The sequence below is a fragment of the Ursus maritimus genome, unplaced genomic scaffold (genome assembly GCF_017311325.1).
Source record: "Ursus maritimus isolate PB19 unplaced genomic scaffold, ASM1731132v1 scaffold_9, whole genome shotgun sequence".
In the NCBI taxonomy this organism is placed as follows: domain Eukaryota; kingdom Metazoa; phylum Chordata; class Mammalia; order Carnivora; family Ursidae; genus Ursus; species Ursus maritimus.
The window spans coordinates 50,099,388-50,122,689 of record NW_024427107.1 but is presented as its reverse complement, the minus strand read 5'-3'; the positions used below and the strand labels follow the sequence as shown (position 1 = coordinate 50,122,689).

At 37.9% G+C, this 23,302-nt stretch overlaps 1 protein-coding gene across 1 annotated transcript in view; it reads right to left on the bottom strand.

Annotated features, from left to right (window-relative positions):
• Positions 1-6,779: 6,779 nt before the first annotated feature.
• Positions 6,780-23,302, bottom strand: part of LOC121101654 (oxidation resistance protein 1-like) — a 485,929-nt gene continuing 469,406 nt past the window's right edge. Inside the window, exon 4 of the mRNA XM_040625576.1 lies at positions 6,780-8,014. Within this exon, the coding sequence (XP_040481510.1) occupies positions 8,004-8,014 (11 nt within the window). The 3' untranslated portion in view covers positions 6,780-8,003. The remainder of the gene's footprint in view (positions 8,015-23,302) is intronic.

Genomic DNA, 23,302 nt, shown 5'->3' with positions numbered 1-23,302 from the left:
TTGTGCTCTCTCTCTCCGTCAAATAAATAAATTAATTTAAAAAAATTAGCTAGAAGAAAAACAAAGGAACACCACCGAGTCCCTCCCACTCTCTAAGATACTGAACTTAGACGGGATTAGTCTCAGCGTTCTAAATGGAGCTGTTACCGCAAATGAAGATAGAATTCGAGTAGCTGACAGGCATTTCATTTTAGCCTATATAAGCAATAAAAATGCTAAAACAAATAACTAATTAAAAGTTTTTACATTTTTGTCCTTTACCCAAGTGTTTGAATAGGACATTAGATAGAGTGTTTTTTCTGTGGCTCATTTCTTTTGTTAATTGTTATGTTTCAATTAAATTTTGCTCATTTCAACAAGAAATATCTCTAATCACAATTGTTAAACCCTACCTACATAGCTCGCTGTTGGTTGGATACTATGCTTAATTGGCTATTTCCTAAAATAAATATAGTGAGCCAGGATGAGTGAATTTTCCGGATAATTTATTTTGAAACGTAACTGCTCTTGATGGTAAACTATTTGAATTCTATTACTCCAATTACATGCCCAAATAAACCAAGGTATAACAGAATGGGAGCACAGAGAATGGAAAGATTCATTTGGGGACTGGGAGAAGGTTTCCCAGGAGAGGTAGCATATGAATTAAGTCTGACAGCATTAACAGCATTAATTAGCTGAGGATTAGAGAAGAGACCCATTCTAGGATAAATAAACAGTTGAGTGCTGATGTGTTGTGACCACTGGTTCCTGTACTGCTCGGTCACTTTCACTTACTTTGGACTTATCCAGTGTCCTAGACAGGTGGGTTTGCTCCACAGTGAGGGAAATCCAGGTGGCTGAGGCTTCTGGAAGTCTTACTAATGAGTCATACAGAATGCTATTTTGAGGACAGATACTGCGATTTCGGCTCTTGGTCTAGTGTACATGGAGTGATGTTTCAAGAGCTGGGACTACAACATTTCTGCACTGGAATCCCCTCCTTAGAGAGGAGAGCAGTGGAGATCATTGTATTATCAGTAGAGCCCAGGACTAGCAGCCCCGGCTTCCAAGTTCCACTCCCGAGTAGCACCGTCACTTTCGGTAGGTATGTAAGCGAGTTAAGCCACAACTTTCTCATATGTAATATAGGAATGATGACGACATCTACCTCATAGCACTGTTGTAAAGATTAAGTTAGATGTCTAGAAAACACTTATTAGCGTGATGCCAGGCAAACAGTAAGAATTCAGAAATACCCTGTCCTTTTATTTTTTTAAAAGATTTTTAATGTATTTATTTGACAGAGAGAGAGAGAGAGAGAGACATCAAGAGATGAAACACAAGCAGGGGGAGTGGGAGAGGAAGAAGCAGGCTTCCTGTGGAGCAGGGAGCCTGATGCGGGGCTCGGATCCCAAGACCCTGGGGATCATGACCTAAGCTGAAGGCAGACGCTTAATGACTGAGCCACCCAGGCGCCCCAGAAATACCTGTTATTTTTATTCAGGATGACCTCTGCTACACTGTGTTCCTTCCAAAGGCAGGAGCTGCAGCAGTGAGAACTGACTTTTGTAATAGGACCCAGGAAGATCTCCAAGTGGAAGATAGTTGCCCATTATCACGTATACCTTTAGTTTTTCATCTAAGTGATCATATCGTTTTAAAAACAGAAATTAAAAAAATAAAAATAAATAAAAAATAAAAACAGATATGATGGGATATTAGTAAAAAAGAACCTTTGGTGTCATGATCAGAGATAAAACTCCAAAATAAAAAAAAAACGAGAACTTTCCCAATCATGCTCAGACATATTGGCCAACATTCAATGTTCACTCACTCACAAAGTCAGCAGGTGGTCGTGGAGTATGTCTTTCCTATGTGCCAGGCCCTGAGCAGAGTGCTGGGAGACACTGATGAACCAAGGCAGCCAAGAACCTGCCTTCTCGGAGATTATGGTCTAGAGAGGGATGAAAGTTTCTTCCAAAATGTTTAATAGGTTTTATGATGGGAAAATCCACGATGCCCTGGGAGTTCTGCTGTCAGATTTGTGACTCGCCATCGCCTTTGCTTTGAGGAGCAGTGTTTCTATGCAGGCTGTTCCAATTCCCTGGGGGATGAAAGCCCAAAGCTTAGATTTATATTATTGCTGCAGGGTTTTTCCAGTGATCAAGGCTTTGAGGCGGGTGTAGTCTTTGCCGGCATTAGGATTGCTACTTTATGCTGCTTTAATATATTCATGAAAGTGGCTGGGGTTATTTTTGTGTTGTGATCAATTCCAGTAAGGGGAAAGAATTCTATGATTGGATGTTTAGACAAGTAGTGTTTTTTCTGCAGCTGGTTTTAGGCTGCCAGAAAATGGCACATTTTATAATATTCACAGACTACATTACCTTTGAATCCCCAAATATTTTGAGAACTCTAAAAATCAAATCCAAATCTCTTCATATTAATAGAAAATGACAAAGCAATAGGCAATACACATCCCACTAACAGATTCAGCTCTCTTTTACACATAGCAATTTCCTACAAACGACATCATTAAGGTCCCACACATACAGTCTACTAATAAATGAAAACTGCTTAGCACTTATCCATTCATTGTTGAGACAGTGTAAATTACTTCTAATTCACCCTTCTCTACTGGTTTGCAGAGAAAATAATATTTGTTCATGTTTCTTATTCAGCTTTTTATATATTATAACATTTTTTGTTGTGATTAAGAACACTTCACATGACATTTACCCTCTTAGCAAAACGTGAAGTGCACAATACAGCATTGTTCCCTTTAGGCACATGTTCATAGCTTTTTCCTGTGTCGTCTCATATTTTCCTGTTTTCTCTCTCTCTCTCTCTTTTTATAGTGAAAGATTAGACCATGTTCAACCACAAAGCAAAAGGCAGGCAAGGGTGACATTAAAATGGAAAATTTCTGGTCTGTCCCTCTCTGTGTCTACTCGTGTGCCCAGGGCAGCATTATGCCTTGGTGGAAGGAGCATTGGCCCAGGAGTCAGGAAACATGTTCAACAGCCTCTTACCCTGGAGTAGGTCCCATAAATTCTCTGATTCTGGGTCTGTTTATGGCAAAATGAGTGTGTCAAATTAGTTAATTGCTAAAATATAAAAATGAATGATTCATACCACTTCATACCCACTAGGATGATTATTCTTCAAAAAATAAACAGACATTTGCAACAATGTGGATGGATCTAGAGAGTATAATGCCAAGTGAAATAAATCACTCAGAGAAAGGCGTCCCATTTGATTTCACTCGTATGTGGTATTTAAGAAACAATGAACAAAGAAAAAAAGGAGAGAAACCAAAAAAACAGACTGTTAACTAGAGAGAACAAACTGTTGGTTCCCAGAGGGGAGGTCGGGTAAAATAGGTGATGGGGATTAAGGATACACTTATCATCATGAGCACGGAATAATGTAAAGAATGTCGAATCACTATATTACACAGCTGAAACTAATATAACACTGTATGTTAACTATACTAGAATTAAAAACTTTAAGAATGTGAACAGATAAAAACAAGTGTTGGCAGAGAATGTGAAGAAATTGGAACTCTTGTGCATTATTAATGGGAATAGAAAATTGTGCAGCCTCTATAAAAAAAAGTATGGTGTTTCCTCAAATGATTGAAGATAGAATCCTCATGTTATCTACTACATTGACTTCTGGGTATACACGCAAAACAAAAAGTGAAATCAGGGACACACACAGGTATTTGTACACACGGGTTTATAGCAGTATTATCCACAATAAACAAATGGAAGAAGCAGCCCAAGTGTCCACTGATGGAGGAATGGATGAAGACAATGGGTATATGCATAAAATAGAACATGAGCGGCCTAAAAGAGAAGGCCGTTCTGACACATGCTACCACATGGATGAACCGTATAGATATTATGCCAAGTGAAATAAACCAGTCACAAAAGGACACTTACTGTATGATTCCACTTACATGAGGTACCTAGAATCGTCAAATTCAGAGACAGAAAGCAGAATGGTGGTTGCTAGGGGCTGGCGGGAAGGGAGAATAAGGTGTTACCGTCTAACTGATGCAAAGTTTCAGTTTTGCAAGATGAAAAACATCTTGGAGATGGATCGGTGTGATGGTTGCACAACCATAGGAAGGTACTTAACGCCATTGAGAGTTACACTTAAAAAATGTTAAAATGGTAAAGTTTCTTATACGCATTTTACCAAAATCTAAAAAAATGAATGATTCCTTTATAAATATACTTTACAATAACAAGTCTACCGTGCTGGAGCTTGGGAAGTCTCCTCCAAGAGTGCACTGTTCAGCAGAGAAGAGAGTGAAGTAAACAGACATCCGTGATACAAGCTAGCACATGCTGGTGTGGTGTGCTAAGAGGGAAATCTACCAGAGACTGCAGACCTCAGAGGAGGAAGCGGCCCAGGTAAGCCCAGTGGTGAAGGTCAAGTAGTCTGGTGAAGGAGAAAGAACAGGTCCTTGGGTAGAATGAGAACCCACAAAATGGAATAGAAGAGTCAACATTTATTTTGTTGAAATGTAAAGTGTGAAGTATGTAACATTTTTCTTCCAAATGGCTAATCAATGAACCAGCATCATTAAATAAACTTTCCTTCCTCTACCTTCTGATTTTTAGATAGTTTTATGTCAGTCAAAAAAGCAGTGAGCTTTTCCCTGAGGTTCCTTCCACTGATAATATGTATATGCTTAATTGCTCTCATCAATTGATAACAAATCAGATATACCTTAAAGAGCATTTCCATAACATAAGGTTAAACTTTAACCTTCTAAAACAAAATAAGCACAATATTGAAATATGTTCCTGCTTACTTGGCCTTTTAATGTGATCAGATTTGCTAACAAAAATGCCCGTAAAAGGCAAAGGAAAGCTGAAAGTTTCACATATTGTTGGATGATAGGTAACTTTCAGATTACCTGGGTATTGCACAGATCATGTCTCCCTTTGGATGATATGCTTTGACAAGAACACCACCTTGTAAATGAAAGAAAACAAGCCTTGTTCTCTCTGCAGTTAAGAGGCAGGGTAAGAATGGATATATAAACATGTAGAATGCTAAGTAATTTACTTTTACTCAAGCCAGTGCTTTGGGGAAATATACAATTCCACCTAAGACTTACAGAGTTGACCCATGTGTTCTTTATTGTATGGCTATCAATGCTGTCCCATCTCTGACATTTATGTACAAAGATCCAAAGGGACTAGAGCCTGAAAACTTGATTTATTTCTATTCTCCTGTTAGTAAGATTTCCATTTAGATTCCATCAATGAGATGGACTCATTTATGGACATAAAGATTTGGAAAGGAGAAGATAGGAAGGTTACTTTCCTTCATTCGTGGCAAAGGTAGGCTTATGGATGGATGGCACTGAGGTTTTCAGAGGCTTCTTGAATCTCTCCTCAAATAATTTATTTCTGTGCTACAGACAGCTAAGAGCATTAGCACCAGCTTCCTGCCATATATGTACTTTTGTTTTGTTTTGTTTTGTTTTAAACCAGCAATACTTCTCTCTGACTTTTACTCAGCCTCTTCTATAGCTTTGTAGGCATATAATTCCTTGTATTAAGTCCTTTCTTGGACAAACACCTAGAACATGGTTTCTGTTTTCCTAAGCAAACATTAATTGATATAGAGTATTGCTCACCAATGAGTATCCATTGGGAGAAATTCACCTAGATTGTCTGAAGAAACCAATTTTCATGTTTATTTTTTTTTTAAGATTTTATTTATTCATTTAACAGAGGGAGAGACAGCCAGCGAAAGAGGGAACACAGACAGGGGGAGTGGGAGAGGAAGAAGCAGGCTCCCAGCGGAGGAGCCTGATGTGGGGCTCGATCCCAGAACGCTGGGATCACGGCCTGAGCCGAGGCAGACGCTCAATGACTGAGCCACCCAGGCGCCCCAATTTTCATGTTTAAAGATGGCAGAAGCTTTCCATAAAGTTTTAAAGAAATCTCTAAGAATTATACAATTCACAGTTTTTTGTTTTTGTTTGTGGTCTTCTCTTTTGTTTTTGATGTGTATATACTGTTCAATATCTTTTCTCATGGAATCATTAACTAACCTCTCACCCCCACATTTAAGTACTCAAAAATGAAATAATCCAACAACATAAAACAAGAAGAAAAACAAAATAAATTGACCACATCTCAGGTGGGGATGTTTAAAATAAAAGTGGGTATAAAAACAAAGGAATAACCACATACGGCTTCAACTAATCAAATTGAATTAATTTCAAAGTAGGATACTTGGTCAATAAGCCTTTTATGAAATTCTGTGAATGAAGACTCTCATGTTCATTCCACAGCCTCCTCCTACTTTTCTTTACATGCTCTGTAGAATCGTCCAATGTTTGTATTCAGACCTAGCCACAGAGGATGTCACCAAGAAGTGCTGACATGTAGGAAATCTCTTCTTTATGCTTAGGGTGCAGAAAAAAGTGGTAAATTTCTGCAGGGGTAGCCTATTTACCATAATAAAGTCATTGAAATGGGACCTCCAAAAAATGAGACTAAAGACTGGGAGTCTTAAGCCAAAGTTAACAGACTGATCAGCTACATCCGAAATCAATTACAGGCAAAAAGGAATTTACCATACCCTCAACCTTTTTCTGTGGGGGTTGGAGGGGGTTGATATTGACACAAACTGTACCCATTCATGAAAAAAACAGAAGAAACCAGAGATAGGTGAGTGTTTTGCTTAAAAATAAGTAAATAAGTAAATAAATAAATAAAGAAAGAAATAAGGAAAGAATCTTCTGAGATATGGGAACTAAATTACGTATAGTTTCATTATTTTTTTTTCCTCATGACCTTAGACTTCAAGCCAATGTGAAATTTAGTTTCTTGCAATGATATTACTTTCAGATTATTGCTAACAGCATGATATATTTGAAGCACTTCTTTAAACGGAATTTATTTATATTCAGTAATGCTACCACAGTTTTATTGGAGGCAATGGAAATTAAAAAAGAAAAAAAGCTTAACCCACACTGGAAATTCATGAAGATAAAATAATTTTGATTATATGTATGTGAATTTTCTCACTAAAGGTAGGCAGAAATTTAGATTGGGGAGAAGAAAATGAGTCTTTCTTATGAGTTTTTCAAGTTCTGAATAAGAGTCTCATGTTTAGGAAGCTTCCTTCAAAATTTCTTGGAATTGCCTTATGAAGATCAACAAAAACCTATGGGAGAGAAAGAGGATATACTTTCCCCAATCAGGGGTACCACCACCAGGCTAATAAACGCTTGTTTTAGAATGCCTACTGTTTGTTTGCTTCCTTGTAAACTATTTCATTTTAGGATTTCAAGCTGGGTAATACTTATAATAATCTCCAAGTATAACCTTAGTGGCTAACCAGTTTTACTAAATCTAAATAATGATCTCTGAAGGGCTTGGAAAGATCACTTGTATACCTATTCAAATGGTGAAGTAATTTCTGCTGTTTGTAAAAGAGACAATCACTTTATCCATCGAAAGTGGTGATACAGAGCAAAGAGGCCCCTGCTTTTATACAGAAGACAAATCTTTGGTCTATCAGTTACTAACTGGGATCTCAGGCAAGCTACTTAACCTGTGTGAGCCTTAATTTGTTCATTTGTTAAATGGAAATAAAAAATATATAACTTTTAAGATACACTCAAGATAGAATAGAATGAAACATGTAAGAGCCGAGAACAAAACCAAGTAATAAATTGGGCTTTGACAGAATGTTTGTATCCTACCCCTGTTTCCTATTATGTGTTTCTTCTTTACTACCTTTGAGATCTGTATTCACTCCCTGGGATCCCTCTTGGTCGGCCTGGTATTTCAACCAACGAGTGTTAATCCTTGCCTTGTTTCCCGAACTTTCACTGAAATTAACTGTTTCCATAGCTCATCACACCTCAGGGAACTGCTTCCATGCTTCTAAGGCATCAACCACCAATTTGTTAAACTTAGTTTTTCCACAGCACTGGTAAAACAAGAACCAACAGCATTGCCTTTCTTCTCACAGGGGTATCAGTGATTCTCTGGAAAAAAAAAAAAAAAAGCCCTGTCTTGGTTTTATAATTTGTGGGTGATTTTCAAAGGAGCACTTTGGAATCAAAGCAAAAGAGAAAATATTTGGGGTTGATATGGCTTTATGATACCCCCTAAGAATCATGTACTGTGCTCTGGCAACAATGAGTGAATCTTGTTTTCTTCTTCACCACTGTATTTCCTGGGAAGGATAATGCAAAGAATAATGGTGAAATGAACTTGTATTTCCTGAGGAAAACCGAGGACAGCCCATAGCATGTGTTTATGCTTGTTAGTAGAGGCACAGGATCGGGGATAAATGATTTGTGTCATATCTCGGGAGCACCAATTTGTTTCATGTTAATATGATAGTTATCAACTTTTATTTATTTACCACTTATTACATAGTAAAGTGTTTCTAAGTGTTTTAAAATTGTGTATTTTCATACTCTTGTAAGCTATTATTAATAGGTGTTTATTAAACATTTATCATGTTTTAAAGGGCGTCTTTATTTAAAAAATACATTATCTACATTTAATCCTTAGAACAGCATAGTGATATAGATAATATCTTCTCTTGACAGATGTAGAAACCAAGCTTCAGAGAAATTAAGCAACCTTCCCCATATCACATAGTAACTGGAAAAGACTGGGTTTAAATCAGGCTATGTTTGGCTTTGTGGCCAAGACTTTTAACCTCTTCTACAGTGCCACTTACTAAGGGACACTTCTAACTGGGGCAGTAATGCAGAAATACTAGGGGAGAAAAAGGAAATCATTTCAGAAGTCTATCAAAATGCAAACAAAAGTTGACTGTGTCACGACATAGTCTACAAAATGGAATGGCAAACACATTACCATGGTTTTGTGCAAAAATAAAATATAAATGTGTTATTTTATAAGGGCAAAGTAAATAAAATATAGGGCAGAATTGTCATAGAATCCCCTATTTATATAGTTATTATTTTCATATGATCTTTCTTTATATAAGGCTAAAAAGTGATATTGGAACTTCTGCTCATTGGTTTTAGAGCTACCCTTTGGGAGCCATGCAGGTGACAGTTGATCTTTCTTCCTTAAGGTAGATAAGAGCTACAGTATATCCCTGAGATCCTGATGATTTAAGATTATATCCCCTTTTTGGCTTGCTCTGCCATGTTACTGACAGTTCATTCTGATGGGAAGGATCAGAATTTGCCCCTCTCCCCCAATATGTCTCTTTGGCATAAGGACTATTTTAGGCTGATTATTTTTAAGAAACAGCAGACATGGGAAAAGCTTGGAAAATGGAGAAGTTATGCCTTTGTAAGAGACCTTCACATTTATAAGGGCAATCTCCATTTATAAGGGTGTCTCCCTCTCTGTACCAGGAAGAGAAGGAGGACTAAATCTCTAGAAACTCTTATCAATGGAGAAGGAACAACTTAAATCTATGTAACAGCCTTACCCTTGTTTATTGTGCTTTGCCTGGTGCTTTCCCATAACTGGCCTCCCCCACCCCAAACAACTTTTATCTTAGGTTTGGGATGGTATTTAAAGTGGTGGCTTGGACCATTTCAGGGCACTGTTCAGTTTTCCTGGGTCTCTCCCATGTATACAGGAGGTATACATGTTACTAAACTTCTGTTTTTCTCCTGTTAATCTATGTTTAATTACAGGGAGGATCTCAGCCAAAAATCTAGTAGGATAGAGAGAACATTATTTTTCCTTCTCCACAACTCCTAAAACTAAAGACTATGAATCTTTTTTTACTCAAATTGCTGTTGAAGGAAAGCAGAATTCACCACCCCAAAATATGTCAGTTTGGCATAAGGTTTATTTTGAACTAAAAGCAAATAAACTCAAGCAGATTCAGGAAAAACTCTTTACCTCCCCCTCAACTGTCTTAAATTTACTTGGGAAAGGGGGCGCATACCAGGAAGAGAATTATTACCAGAAATGTAGCTTACCTAAGAAACGTACCTGCAAAACAGGATAACCTTTGTTATCTCTCACCTTTATGTGAATGGCTTTCCACCCCTGCTTGTCTCATGGGTTTTTGTATTGTTTTGTTTTGTTTTTTTTACTTATTATTTTGAGAGAGAGAGAGAGAGAGAGAGAGAGGGAGAAAGAGAATGCACAAGCAAGGGGGAGCAGCAGACAGAGGGAGAAGCAAGCTCCCCACGGAGCAGGAAGCCCAATGCAGGGCTTGATCCCAGGACCCTGGGATCATGACCTGAGTCGATGGCAGACACCCAACCCACTGACATTTTATTTATTTACTTGAGAGACAGCACACAAGCATGGGGAGGGGCAGATGGAGAGGGAGAAGCCGACTCCCAGCTGAGCAGGGAGCCCAAGACAGGGCTCTATCCCAGGACCCTGAGATCATGATCTGAGCCAAAGTGAGGCGCTTCACCAACAGAGCCACCCAGGCGCCCTCGGAGTCTCACGTTTTTATGGGGCCCCCATACATACAAAATTAAATTTGTTTTTCTCCTGCTAATCTGCCTTATTTCAATTCAATTAATAGACCAGCCAAAGATCCTGGAAGGGAGGAAGGGAAATTTTTTCCACCCCTACATTGTTAAATCAGGTTTTCTGAAATATGTATATATACAGCTGGCTTCTTCAAACAAAGAGAAAAATTAACATTCAAACTCATCAAATATTAAATTTTCAGTTTGAACCAACTTACAAAGTTTGAATCAATTCTATAAATGTTAATTTTTCAATTTGAGCGGATCCTTTAAGGTGAACTCATCTTGTCATAGTTTGGTCTCACTCAGCTTTGTGTCAATTTACATCTTATCTGTCTGTGTCAATGGTACAGATGAAATCCTAATGAGACACAGCCCCAAATTTAAGCCTTGTGACCCAGTGCTAGAAACCACTCTCCAAGCTGACTCCTGGACATTGATCATCCTCAAAGCTAGGAGAATCATCTTGTGTTCATTTTCCTCTCCTTTTAACTACCATCATAAGAAATTTGTCAGATGGTTCTGCCGAAATCAAGATATTTTCTCCGTGACATTTTCCTAACCCTTAAGTCTTCTATTTACAAAGAAAAGATTTCTTTGACATGAGTCATTCTTAAAGAAGTCCTCACCCAATCCCACTGCATGACATTTTAAAATAACTTACCATTTTTTAACAACATGCTTTGTGAACTTAGTGTTGGTTCCTACCAAAATATTATTGTAATTTTATGAATTCACAATTTACTAGAGCACAAAATAAGCAAATTATAGAAGTTCCATTAAATTTTTACTAAAAAATCTACACACACACACACACACACACACACACACACACACTGAGCCTCAAACCAGATCATACGAGTTTTCAAACATTGCCAGTATTCTACTTTCATTGAGAAAATATGGACAGGGTATGTTTAGTACTTCAGTGGGAATAATGCATTAATTATAAAATGCTACTTCAAATACACACATGAGAAGTAAAATTACATGAGCAAAACGAAGTGCATAATTGTGCATATCAATTATTTATTATCATTCCTTAGGAAGCTTAAATGACTTAACCAGATTTGTCAATTCTAGCAACAATAAGTCACAGTTGTCACTTTAGAGTTGATACGGTGCTTATGCGTGCATTACGTCATCTGATAAGTAACAAAGTTGCCACAAAAGAATAGGTCACACGACTTGAAGACAGCGAAATCTAATGGAAAGAAGATAGGTTTTAGACTCAAATGGAGATTTAAATCCTTTTCCTACTTGTTACCAGCTGTGTGACCTTGGGCAATTCATGGGAAATCTCTGAACCTCATGTGTAATATGAAACCTTATGACAAGGTTTTTATGATGATTAAATGACATAACACCCACATACACCTGTGCTTGTAACTGCTGGTTCTTTTCTCCTTCCTCTTCCCCATGGAAGAATCTAGCTCCACATGCATTTTCATATGCTCAACTTAACTCTGCTTTACTGCACTCCAAACACCTACTTTTATGCTATTCATGGTTGTGGAGTTTGTCAGAAGTATCTGGGGTCATGAAACCCAAACAAAGAACATAGCCACTGAGAAAAGATTCCTTCTTCTATAAGGGATTTAATTGTTACCAAGGTTGCTCATTTCAATGCAGCAATACAATTGTACTACATAAAGAAGTTTAGGAGCCTGCAAGAAAAGACAGACCATTAGTAATGGTTGGAATCATGCACAGGAAAAACGTAGGTCCAACCTGAAACCTATAAACTTTGGAAAAAGAGCTTGGACTAGTTTTAGAACAACAGAATTTAATGAAAGAGTACTAAAAATGGCAGAAAGGAGATGATGCAAGTAATTGAACATGTTTTTAAAAATCAACGTTATTTTGAGCTTTATTTAGAAAGGTGTTGTGCCAAAAATCAATGCTTAAAATAATTTCATTTCAATAGAACACTAATAAAATACACTTCAGTTAAAAATATTAAAATCTAAGAATCAGAGGCACAAAGGACATCAAATTCCCTAGTTTGTCAGATGTGGGAGTTCGAGTCCCAAGAGGATAAGTGATGCAGGTCCAAGATCACACCTTCAGTTAGGAATAAATGTGGGAATGGTTTCAAATTCATTTTGAAATATATTTCAAATTGATTTTTCAGTCCCCTTTTCCCATTATTAATGATTATATATGTAACTCTGGGTCTCTCTGTCCTATGTGTCTGGGTATATTCTCCCCATTTCTGCCTAATTCAACCAGGACAAGGAACTTAGTCCTTCCACCAGTTTCCACAGGAAATCCAATCACAGCCAGAATTTCATGATTTGTACAAACTTCTCTGAAAGTTTAGGAATTACAGGTAGGGGAGGTGCGGAGAAGACATAAGGCCCAGAATTAACAAAGAAAATTGGCATCTGGGTTAAAAGATGATGGAATACATCGGAAACCGGGGATGTACTGTATGGTGACTAACATAATATAATAAAAAATCATTTAAAAAAAAAAAAAGATGATGGAATAGATAGAGCTCTTGAGAGAGACAGATTTCTCTCTCTGGAGCTATGTATTTACATTTTGAAGGAGACTAAAACTCTGAGTGATTCTGTTTATTTTGCAAAGGATTGTGAAATCTTAGGGACCTTTTCCAGAGAGGATTCATTTACATTAGAATAGAGGGTTTTGTTTTGTTTCGTTTTGTTCTGTTTTTTTCCCCCCTCTTTCCAGAGGGGAGCGGGGCAGCTGTCCAGCTCCTGTATAAATGTCCAGATTCATAATGTCAGGGTTCCTGCAGCACAAATGCCTGTAGATAGAGCAGATTTCTTTCATCGTGTTGCTGCAAGGGGACTGAGGAAAGGGGCCTCAGCACATCCCTGCTGTAGGTAATAATACATCTGATCCAGAAACCTTATTTTTGCTTCCAGTGCAAAAGAGATAAATATAGATATTAAACACTTATCAGTGATGTATTTCCCCAGGCTAAAACTATCACTGACCAGCTCTTGCTTCCTCATTGACCCCCTCCATTTCCTTTTTTCTTCTTTGATGAAATAGCAGCTATTCATTTTGTATTTGCTAGCGAGATTCAGTACAAAGAGCTCTACATGCATTACCTTTTTTTAAAACTCACAAAAACTCTATGAAGAAAGTACTTTTATTCCCACTGAATAGTTGAAAATACTGATCAACAATTTTGGCCAACACAACTGGTGAATACTAGAGCAAAACAGCCAGTAAATTTCTAATTTCCTACATGTCTCTTTTGTGTCAGAATCTATGTGACTTCTTTTTGCTCTTCTATAAATTACACAACACGGTCACAGCTCATGCTCTTGACTAATCAAATTCGGGAACAGCTAACAAGTCTCCAATGCTCCAATCTTTTACACAACAATTTTATCTGTTGATACAGTATGGTAATTTGTGCATTTGGTAACATGAAATCCGTGTATGTGTACTGTGAGAGGATACTCATATTCTTACTCTGAAACTTTCTTATATCACAGGCATTAAGGGCTGGGAGCTAAGCAGTTTGTTTTGAGAAAGGAACACAAACAAGTCTTAACGATAAATTCTCGGTCCAGAATGATCATTTGGGTTCAGATATGGAAACATATGTTCTTTGTCCTGCCAAATGAAGAAAGCCTTTAGGCCTGTTAGACTAGCCTTATCATTCATGGCCCAGAAGCATCGGCATCACCTGAAATCTTGTTACAAGTGTGAAATTGTGGCCCTGCCATAGGTCGACTGAGTCAGCACCTGTGTTTTAATAAGATACTTCAATGCACATTAAAATGTAGAAAGCAATTCCTTAGAATAGTTATAGAGTAAGAATAGAATAAGGCAGTAAAGATTTCCCCTCTGAGTCCTGCTGATGAAAAGTAAAACCAAACCTTTCCCCTCCCCATTCAGGTGGTGTATCATGAAACTGCCTTTACACTCTGAGTCATTTGCTGTCTGGTGCTCATCCTTAAGTTCTCTGCAAGTCCCAAAATAATGCAGGAGAAAGTTCTCAGACCGTGTGATGTGGTACGACTCCGCAATAAATAGGGTGTTTAAGCAGAATGAATCATAAGTGCGATTTACACGAAAAGGAGAAACTCATGAATACTGATTTGATACTGGAAAAAGATGTTTTGAGATACATTGACTTTTCTCTAAATCAGAGAAAAACCATTTGCTTTAACATCAACAGGTTTCTGATGTGATACTTAGACATCAATCCCAGTTCATCCCAATTTTCTTGACAGATATTATTTCTCCAATAATCTTCAATGGTAAGTGATGACCAAAGAAGAGAACCAAAGAGAAGCTGCTGCCCCCTCTTTCTTTCGATAAAGAATGTTCTCTACCCGCCTCCAACACAGCTTTCATGAACACCTGTATTCTCTAATGTTAGCATGTCACGGTCCCATCATGATAATCTACTTTCGCACTTTTGGGTTTATGAGTGACATAGTTTTATCTCTCTCCTACATGACTAGTAGAGGCTGAGAAGGGACAAACCTACTGGAGTATAGAGCTGGAGGACACAACAAGGATTGTCTTGTCTGCTATTGACGGTCCTTTCTCAGTTTCCTCTGCAGCCTCTGGCCTCTTCCTGACCCTTATATTTTGGGTAGGACTCTTCTTCCCACTCTCTTTAAGAAACTCCTCTATACCTACGTGCCAGTTTGATTTGATGACTTTATTCTAAACCTAACTCCTCAGCACCCGAACAGCAGATCCAACTGCCTATTTCTACAGGTACTTTATTTAATTTTTTTAAAAAAGATTTTATTTATTTATTTGACAGAGAGAGACAGGCAGTGAGAGAAGGAACACAAGCAGGGGGAGTGGGAGAGAAAGAAGCAGGCTCCCAGCGGAGGAGCCTGATATGGGGCTCGATCCCAGAACGCCGGGATCACGCCCTGAGCTGAAGGCAGACGCTTAACGACTGCACCACCCAGGCGCCCCTCTACAGGTACTTTAAGCTCAACCAACCCACAAATGAACTCAATATCCCATTTTAAAAGCTATCCCTGAAGTATTTTTCCATCTTTGTAAATAGTAACTTCATTCACCCTGACATTCACATTTGAAACTCAAAAGCTATCTTAGAAGCCTCAAACAAAACATAACATCATTTTAAGAGTTAATTTTTTTCCCTCTATATCAAGAGTCAATTCCTCACCTAATTGTTGATTTTGTTGATTTTCTCAGTTCTAGCTTTCCTCCTGTACCTAAATTTTAGTGTTAGCCTCCTCTTGAGAAGAAAGTTTAAGGTTTTTCACATTTTTTCTTACTCTTTCCTTCACTCTAGTGTCTTCTCTTTCCATCCAGCTATTTTGTGTTTATCTCTACTTGCCCTCTGAGACTTCCATTCCAGAAAAAAAATCTATTGGTGGCTCACAGCCTGTGCTGTCGGTGGGGAGAAAACAGATCAAAATAAGGAATGAATGGGTGGCTTCTCCTAGGTCCAGGTGGCAAGCCTCTCTCTTTTTCCTCTGGCCTCTGAAGCTTGCTATGAGCCACAACCTGGGGTGGGCAATATCATAGCTTTTTCCAGCCTCCTTTCATGGCTGGGAATCCCTGCTTAGGTCTAGTTCAAAGAAGTGAGTGGGGCTCTATTCTCCCATGCATGGTGTCTTCTTCTTCTTCTTTTTTTTTTTTTAAAGAAACGTTTCTATTTGAGAATAGTTTTTGTATTTCCCAAAAAGCTGCTAAGATGGTATAGAGTTCTCATATACTCCACCATCCAATTTCCCCAATAATTAACATCATATTTCAAATGTTACATTTGTTATAATTAATGAATCGATATTGATATTACTATTAACTAAAGTCCATACTTCATCTAGATTTCCTTACATTCTACCTTTTGTCTATTTTCTGTTCCAGGATCCCATCCAGGACCCCACCTTGCATTTAGTGGTCACGTTCTCTTGAGTTCCACTTGCCTGTGACAGTTCATAGGGTCCTTCTAACCCTAGTCACATTACTGAAATTGAACTCCTGACTGACCCTATTTCTGGACCAGAGCTCAAAAGGCCCATGGCTTTAATGTTAATTTATTGATATGTGGTTTTGCCCCTTTTCTGGCCCATAGAGACATTCACTTTGTTTACAAAAGAAGATATATCTTCTTAATCAAAAAATGTTAGCTATTGTTGTTTCAGTATTTAAAACCTGAAACTACAGCACCAAGGAAAATCTTCCCTTTCCTTCGTTCCCAGTTGATCACCAATTCCTCCAGATCCTCTCTCTGTAATTCTTTCTTGTCACACTGCCTCTGCCTTACTTCAGGCTCTTGTCACTCTTTATTAATATTATTTTGTTACTTGGATTTTTTTTTTTTAAGAGAAAGAGAGAAACAGAGCATGTGTGAACGTGCAAGGGGGTGAAAGGGCAGAGGGAAAGGGAGAGAGAGAATCTTAAGCAGAATCATGACCCTGAGATCATGACCTGAGCTAAAATCAAGAGTCAGATGCTTAACTGACTAAGCCACCCAGGTGCCCCAACACTTTGCTTTTTATTTAACATTTACTGCATGCCTACTCTGTGCCAGTATCTATTAAGCAATCTGTACACATTATCTCATATAATAAACCTCATTTTGTAATAAACCTTATTACAAACCTAAGTGGTACAGGGTAATATTCTCACTTTCCAAATGAAAATCAGAAGTTCCGAGAGGTTGAGTGACTTGTCCAAAGTCACAGAACTACTCAGAATGGCCTAGCTAGGACCCAAACACTGTAATCCAGAGTCAAAGCTCTTAAACTGTATATTATCTATTCAGCCCTTACACCATTTGTCTAAAAGATTTTTCTGCCTCTAGGCATATATACCCCCAACGCATCCTCCATATGAGGCTTGAAACATCTCTCTATAAAGCAACCTTATCGAGGCATCCCCCTGGGCAGAACGCTTCAATAATTCCCAAAGTATCAAGAATAAGTCCAAATTCCACAGTACGGCACACAAGACCCCCATTATCTGGCCTCTCATCTTTCTCAAGCCTTATTTCCAACTAATGGCACTTGTTAATGGTACTCAATCATTTATTAAGTGAATGAACAAGCATTCCCCCCCCCCTTTTTTTTTAAATTTTTTTGAATAAGCATTCTTAGAACTACCCATTGGGGATGCCTGGGTGGCTCAGTCAGTTAAGTGGCTGCCTTCGGTTCAAGTCATAATCCCAGGATCCTGGGATAGAGCCCGGCATCGGGCTCCTTGCTCAGCGGGGACCCTGCTTCTCCCTCTGCCCGCTGCTCCCTCTGCTTGTGCTCTTTCTCTCTCTGTCAAATAAATAAATAAAATCTTAAAAAAAAACAACCAAAAACCTACCCATTGAATTAAAGTTTAGATAGGCTTATATAGGAGTGGAGGTGAAAAATAAATATGAGAGCATGGAGAGAGGGAATTATTATTATTTATATTTCTCTCTCTCTCTCTCTTTTTTTAAATTTCAGTGCATCTTTCTGGCTATACCTATCCCATCCCATTTACCCTATGTGTATTTATAAGAATGTTTCTCGTCAGAAAAGATCTGTAATTTGACAAAATTATTTAAGGCAGGAAGTGAAACTCTGTAGCTCCAAATAGCATTCCAGATACCCTGTTTCTTAGAGTAAATATTATTCTACTGCTTCTTCTATACTTGACTCACTGGAAAGACTCAAAGACACTGAAACTACCTAGTCTGAAAGGAAATTATTTTGAATGGGCCTATGAGACACTCAATAACCAGTCATAAAGTTCAGTTCTCTGTGAGCACCTATGATATTTTATCTCCAATATACTATTGATGACAATTTTGCCTCCTATGGCTTTGAGAACTATGAGAGAAAATCAATGTCCCTTCTATCAATGTATTAAAATTTAAGCAACACATAAAATCCAAGGATCCTTGACTGCAAATGTTAGCAAAAAGAAAATATAATGCAGCAGGCAGGCAGGTACTGTTTAAAATCTTACAGATTTCAAAATAAAAAATCTTAAAAAAAAAAAAAAAGAAGGAAAAAAGGGGTGCCTGGATGGCTCAGCTGGTTGAGCGTCTAACCCTTGGCTCGGCTCGAGTCATGATCTAGGGCCTGTGTAGGGCTCTGCACTCAGCGGGGTGTCTGCTTAAGAGTTCTCTCTTCCTCTCCTTCTGCCCCTCTCCCCATCCGCAGCCTCTCTCTCTCTCTCTCTCTCTCTCTCAAATAAATAAGTAAATCTTTAAAAATAAATAAACAATTTTTAAAAAAGTCTTAATGATTTCTCTGATGATGGGCTATTTTCCATATACTGAATGTGTAATGTTTTTAATATTTACAACATAGTTCTTTTAAATTAAATGCCTATCAGTTCTTCCATAAGACAAAATGTACCAGAAGACTTAAGATTCCAATTTACGAAAGAAGTTTACCAGAGAAATGACCAAACAGAATAGAGGCAATGTGATACTAAGGTTTGTTGGCCATGGTAACAGACACAATATGGGCTTTCTCCCCAAGGAAGTATCCATCTAAAGTACTAAAGACTTATCACATAATATTATGAAGGTATTTAACTTTACCTTACATAGCAACATGAAATAGGTTAATTAATAGATATTACTTTAAAAGCAGCTCATTGGGGCGCCTGGGTGACTCAGTTGGGTAAGCACCTAACTCGATTTCCGCTCAGGTCATGATCTCGGGGTCCTGAGGCTGAGTCCTGCATTGGGGTCTGAAATAAATGAGTAAAATCGTTTAAAAAAGTCAAAATAAAACCAGCTCATTAATTTCTCTTAGTAGGTATTTCTGCTTAGTAAAAAACTGTTTCTTAGGCTAATTTGCTGAACACAATATTTTCTGTATCCTGAGCTCATGGTTCCATTACAAATCCGTATATCATTTTTTTCATAGATTGTATTAACACAAGACTTTTAATCTCATAGCCTGTCCAACCGATCTCAAAGTTTGAATTAGTGAAGTTTCAAAATAGTTCACTAAAAGCCTGCTTGCATGTAGATGTGCACATGACTTATTGTAAATCAATTACAAATGGTCACTGAAACATTTATAATTGAATGTTTCAAAGTAATCAACGGTAGTCAAAGTAGTTTCAAAGTGTGTGGCAGACATAGCAATGGAAACATTCCCCCTAAATTGTGCCTGGCTTTTAACTATTTTTATTCTTCTAAGTAATATTCTTTTGGTAGGACTTGTGAACATGGCCACTATTTCATTGAAGAACATAAACCCTCATTTTTTTTTTGTTTTAATGTGTGAAGAAATGTCATTAGTATGAATTGAGAAGTAAAAAAAAAAATTAATAAATCAGGAGATACCAAAAACTTTATTTATAAATGTGTGCAAAATCTTTAGAAGCTTTTAAAATTCATACTCTTTAGAAAAAGGAAATACTGGGAAAATTAGAACATATTTTACTGTTCAAATTGCCATTAATTCGATCATTAAATGATTAAAATACAGTGGTCTTTCTTAATAATCTGTCATTCTCTTCCCCAGTCATGCTTCAGTGAAACAAAGCATTCCTCCAAATCTCGGTGGGTGGAAAGGGCAAGTTTTGATGGCTGACAGTGCTAGAGGGCTTATTTTAATAGGGATTTAGCAAATTTCAAACAGGATCATGAAACAATGTCCATTTTAATTATCCCACAATTCTAACCAGTTTTAATTAGGCTGTTTAGAAATCATTAAGTAAATTGACAGGTATAATTTGTTTTTAGTAAGTTATGATTATTATGCTGCAACTCAAACACCATTCTGTGAAAATTAATTAAAGGAAACCTCATTTAAAATGGAATGGGAAGGCCAGCAGGGAGAGCGCTCACGCCTTACCACTAGTCCTTAACCGGAGACTCCGGAGGAAGAGAGGAAGAGACAAACCTTGCTAGTCCATACTACTTTACTAACCCACAGGAAGAAGAGAGCTTTTCTTCTCCCCAGGAACTAGCCCAGGCAATGAGAGGCTGTCACAATTCGGCGGACAAAAGACCACAACTCTTCAAACTCCCAGTTTACTCCAACAGCCCTCCCCATGTCCCCTTCTCCTCTATAGAAGAGCATTCCTCTCCCTTATTCTCCAGTCTTCTCTATGGTTTTGCCTTAGCTTCCTTGTCCTGAATTGCACTTCTCTGTTATTCTTGAATTAAGATATTTTTGGTGGTAAAATATCTGACAGTTTTATCTTTAAGGTTAACAGTACCAATACACGCTGCTCAGGGTAACCTGAGGATCATTGACATTTCCTAATCCATTTATCACAGCCATGATGAAGCTGTGTTTCTTGATCCTGGGTTGATGACTTCTGACAGAGAACAATCATAGAATAAGGGAAAAAAAAAAAAGTAGGGCAGCTGTATAAAATATGGTGCGAACACAGGAAAATTAGAGTTGGCCAACTTCTCTGGCACACTATCAGCACTACCAATCTATAGGGCTATCAAACGAATATTTTTCTTCCTCCTGAGTACATCTACTGCTGCTTAGTAAAGTTTAAAATTGTATGAATGCTTAGTAAAAAATATCTTACTTCTCTAGGAAGATGTATAGCTTTCATATTTATTCTAGAGTTGAAAAGGAGTTTCTGCTGGTGGGTTTTCCTAGCCTTCCTGTTTTAAAGTGGGTTTTAAGTGGAATAAATAAAAAAATGACAAGAAATAAAAAGCCCAACTAACTACCTCTTCAACACATACACACAGACACAGACTCTCACATATCGAATCTCTAGGTATATTTATCCTACAAATGAACAAAAAATTGAACTTGGGCTCTCAAGGTCTTTAAATTCACTATCTTAATAAAAATTGCACATTCTTATGCAATATACATAAAAAAAGAAAAGAAGTGATACTTCTACACATGCACTGGGCCTCCAAATTTGTGAGAAGCCCAGGATCATGCAGGGAATTTCAGCTTCCATGTATCACAAGGAACCTTAGCAATGGAATAATTTTCCCTACACATTCTTGTGACTCAGAAAATACAAGAAGTCATCAAACTGTCAGAACGGACTTAAAAACAAAGTCATTTTTCTGAAGAACATAATTTAATTTGAACCTTAGAGCAGTTATCCATTTTAGTTTCTGTGCTTATAGGCAGTGACCTGTATGCCAAGATGGTTCTGCTGATTAATCACAGAGACTTTCTGCTTTTACATGAAGATTCTTCTAGCTTAGAGAGAAGGTTCTGGTTCAGGGGTGACCTAGTTTCATGCTGCAGAATGTGTTGCCTCCAGCAAGATTAGTCTTTTCCATTTTTTTTTTCTCTCCTGTTACAGTATTTTTCACTTTGGAGTTGCTCTTTTTTATTCTTATAATTAAAAAGTCTGGCTTCAAAATGAGAGTCATACAAGTTATGTGATGATATTTTAAAATGCCTGGTATACCGCAATTAAAAAGCAGTTAAAACAGGTGTCTTGCTTTTCTTTTTTTAGAATTTCCAAACTAGTTATTACTGCTTTAATTTTGCCAACTACTCAGAAGAATTCCCAGGGAACCCCTAATTCTGTAGGCTCTCTTTTTAATATGTAGGCAGCCCAGGGTTAGTAAGACACAAATTTGTATTTAACTGTGCTTCCTTAAGGTTGCAATGTTGAAGGCATCCTATCCTGAAGGCAGGGCAAAAGACAAGAACGTCGGATTTCAGATTTTACAATTTCACAGACCAGTAATATTTCAAAAGAATATTCTGGGGGACATTTCCCAACGTAATTTTGAGAAGCAAGGAGATTTAAAAAGAATAAATCTGATTTAAAAAGTCTACCAAACCAATATATGTACTATGCCATCATTTCACAAAAGGCAGTTCATTTTAACACAAGGAAGGAGATAGGAAAGAAAATAAAAGGAAAAAAAGGAAAAAAAAAAGGAGGAAGGAAGGAAGAAAAAGAGACAGAGCAAGAGAGGAAAAAAGAAAAGAAGGACAGGATAGTCACTTGGGTTGAATAAATTTAATTTGATGAAAACCTAGTATTCTTTCTTAATAGACCTGTTTCACCACCAATGGAATGGACTTGCATTGGGGAACAACTCACTGAGATCTCTGTTAACAATGTAATTTCATTTGTGCTTTGCTTCTGAGAAGAGAATGGGATCTGAAAACATGTAGACGATAAGCTCTTCACTATCAGTCACCCGTCACCATAGATTCTTTCCTTGGCTTTGCCACTATTTAGAGTGTGATCATGAATAAGTCATTCAACTTGCAGAGACTTAATTCTATGGAATGCTGCATGGTGGTCAGAATACATATGCCACTTACCCTTGAAGAATGTGAAAGCAAGCATTGAATTCAACGAGTATTTGTTAGTGACCTAAAAAACTGACAATGGGTATGTTACAATGCTTTGAAATCTACACATGTTGATCAGGTTTGGGGAAAGTGTGGCTGGTTATGAGGGAAGTTGGGGTTGAATTCTCACACTATTCTAGGTGGAAAGAAGAGCTAGCAGCAAGCCCGTGATAGAGCATATATCAGGACATCTTCGGGAAATCAGTAAGGCATTTGGCTTGGCTAGAGTGTAGGGCTGGGGTCTGAGAGAAATCTGGAGAGAAAGCAGGGGCAGAACATGGAAGGCCATTGAGCAACAGTCTTATTTTCTGGTGGAGAGCGAAGAACCACTGCAGGGTTTTCAAAGCAGGACAGGGAAGTTGACGAGATGTACAAGGAACAAAAGCTAGGAGGTTTGCAACACATCAATTCCAGGTGAAGCTTCACATCCCCGCCCTGGGATCCTGTGTGCCGGCCACTTCTTTGAAGTACAGCAAGAGCAACGATCAATCAGCTCGCTAACAGCGACGGAGAACTTCCCCATTCTAGGCGCTAGTGCGAGCACTCAGGCGGACGATTTCACCGACTCCTCACAACAGCCCCCTCAGTAAAAAGGAAAGATGTG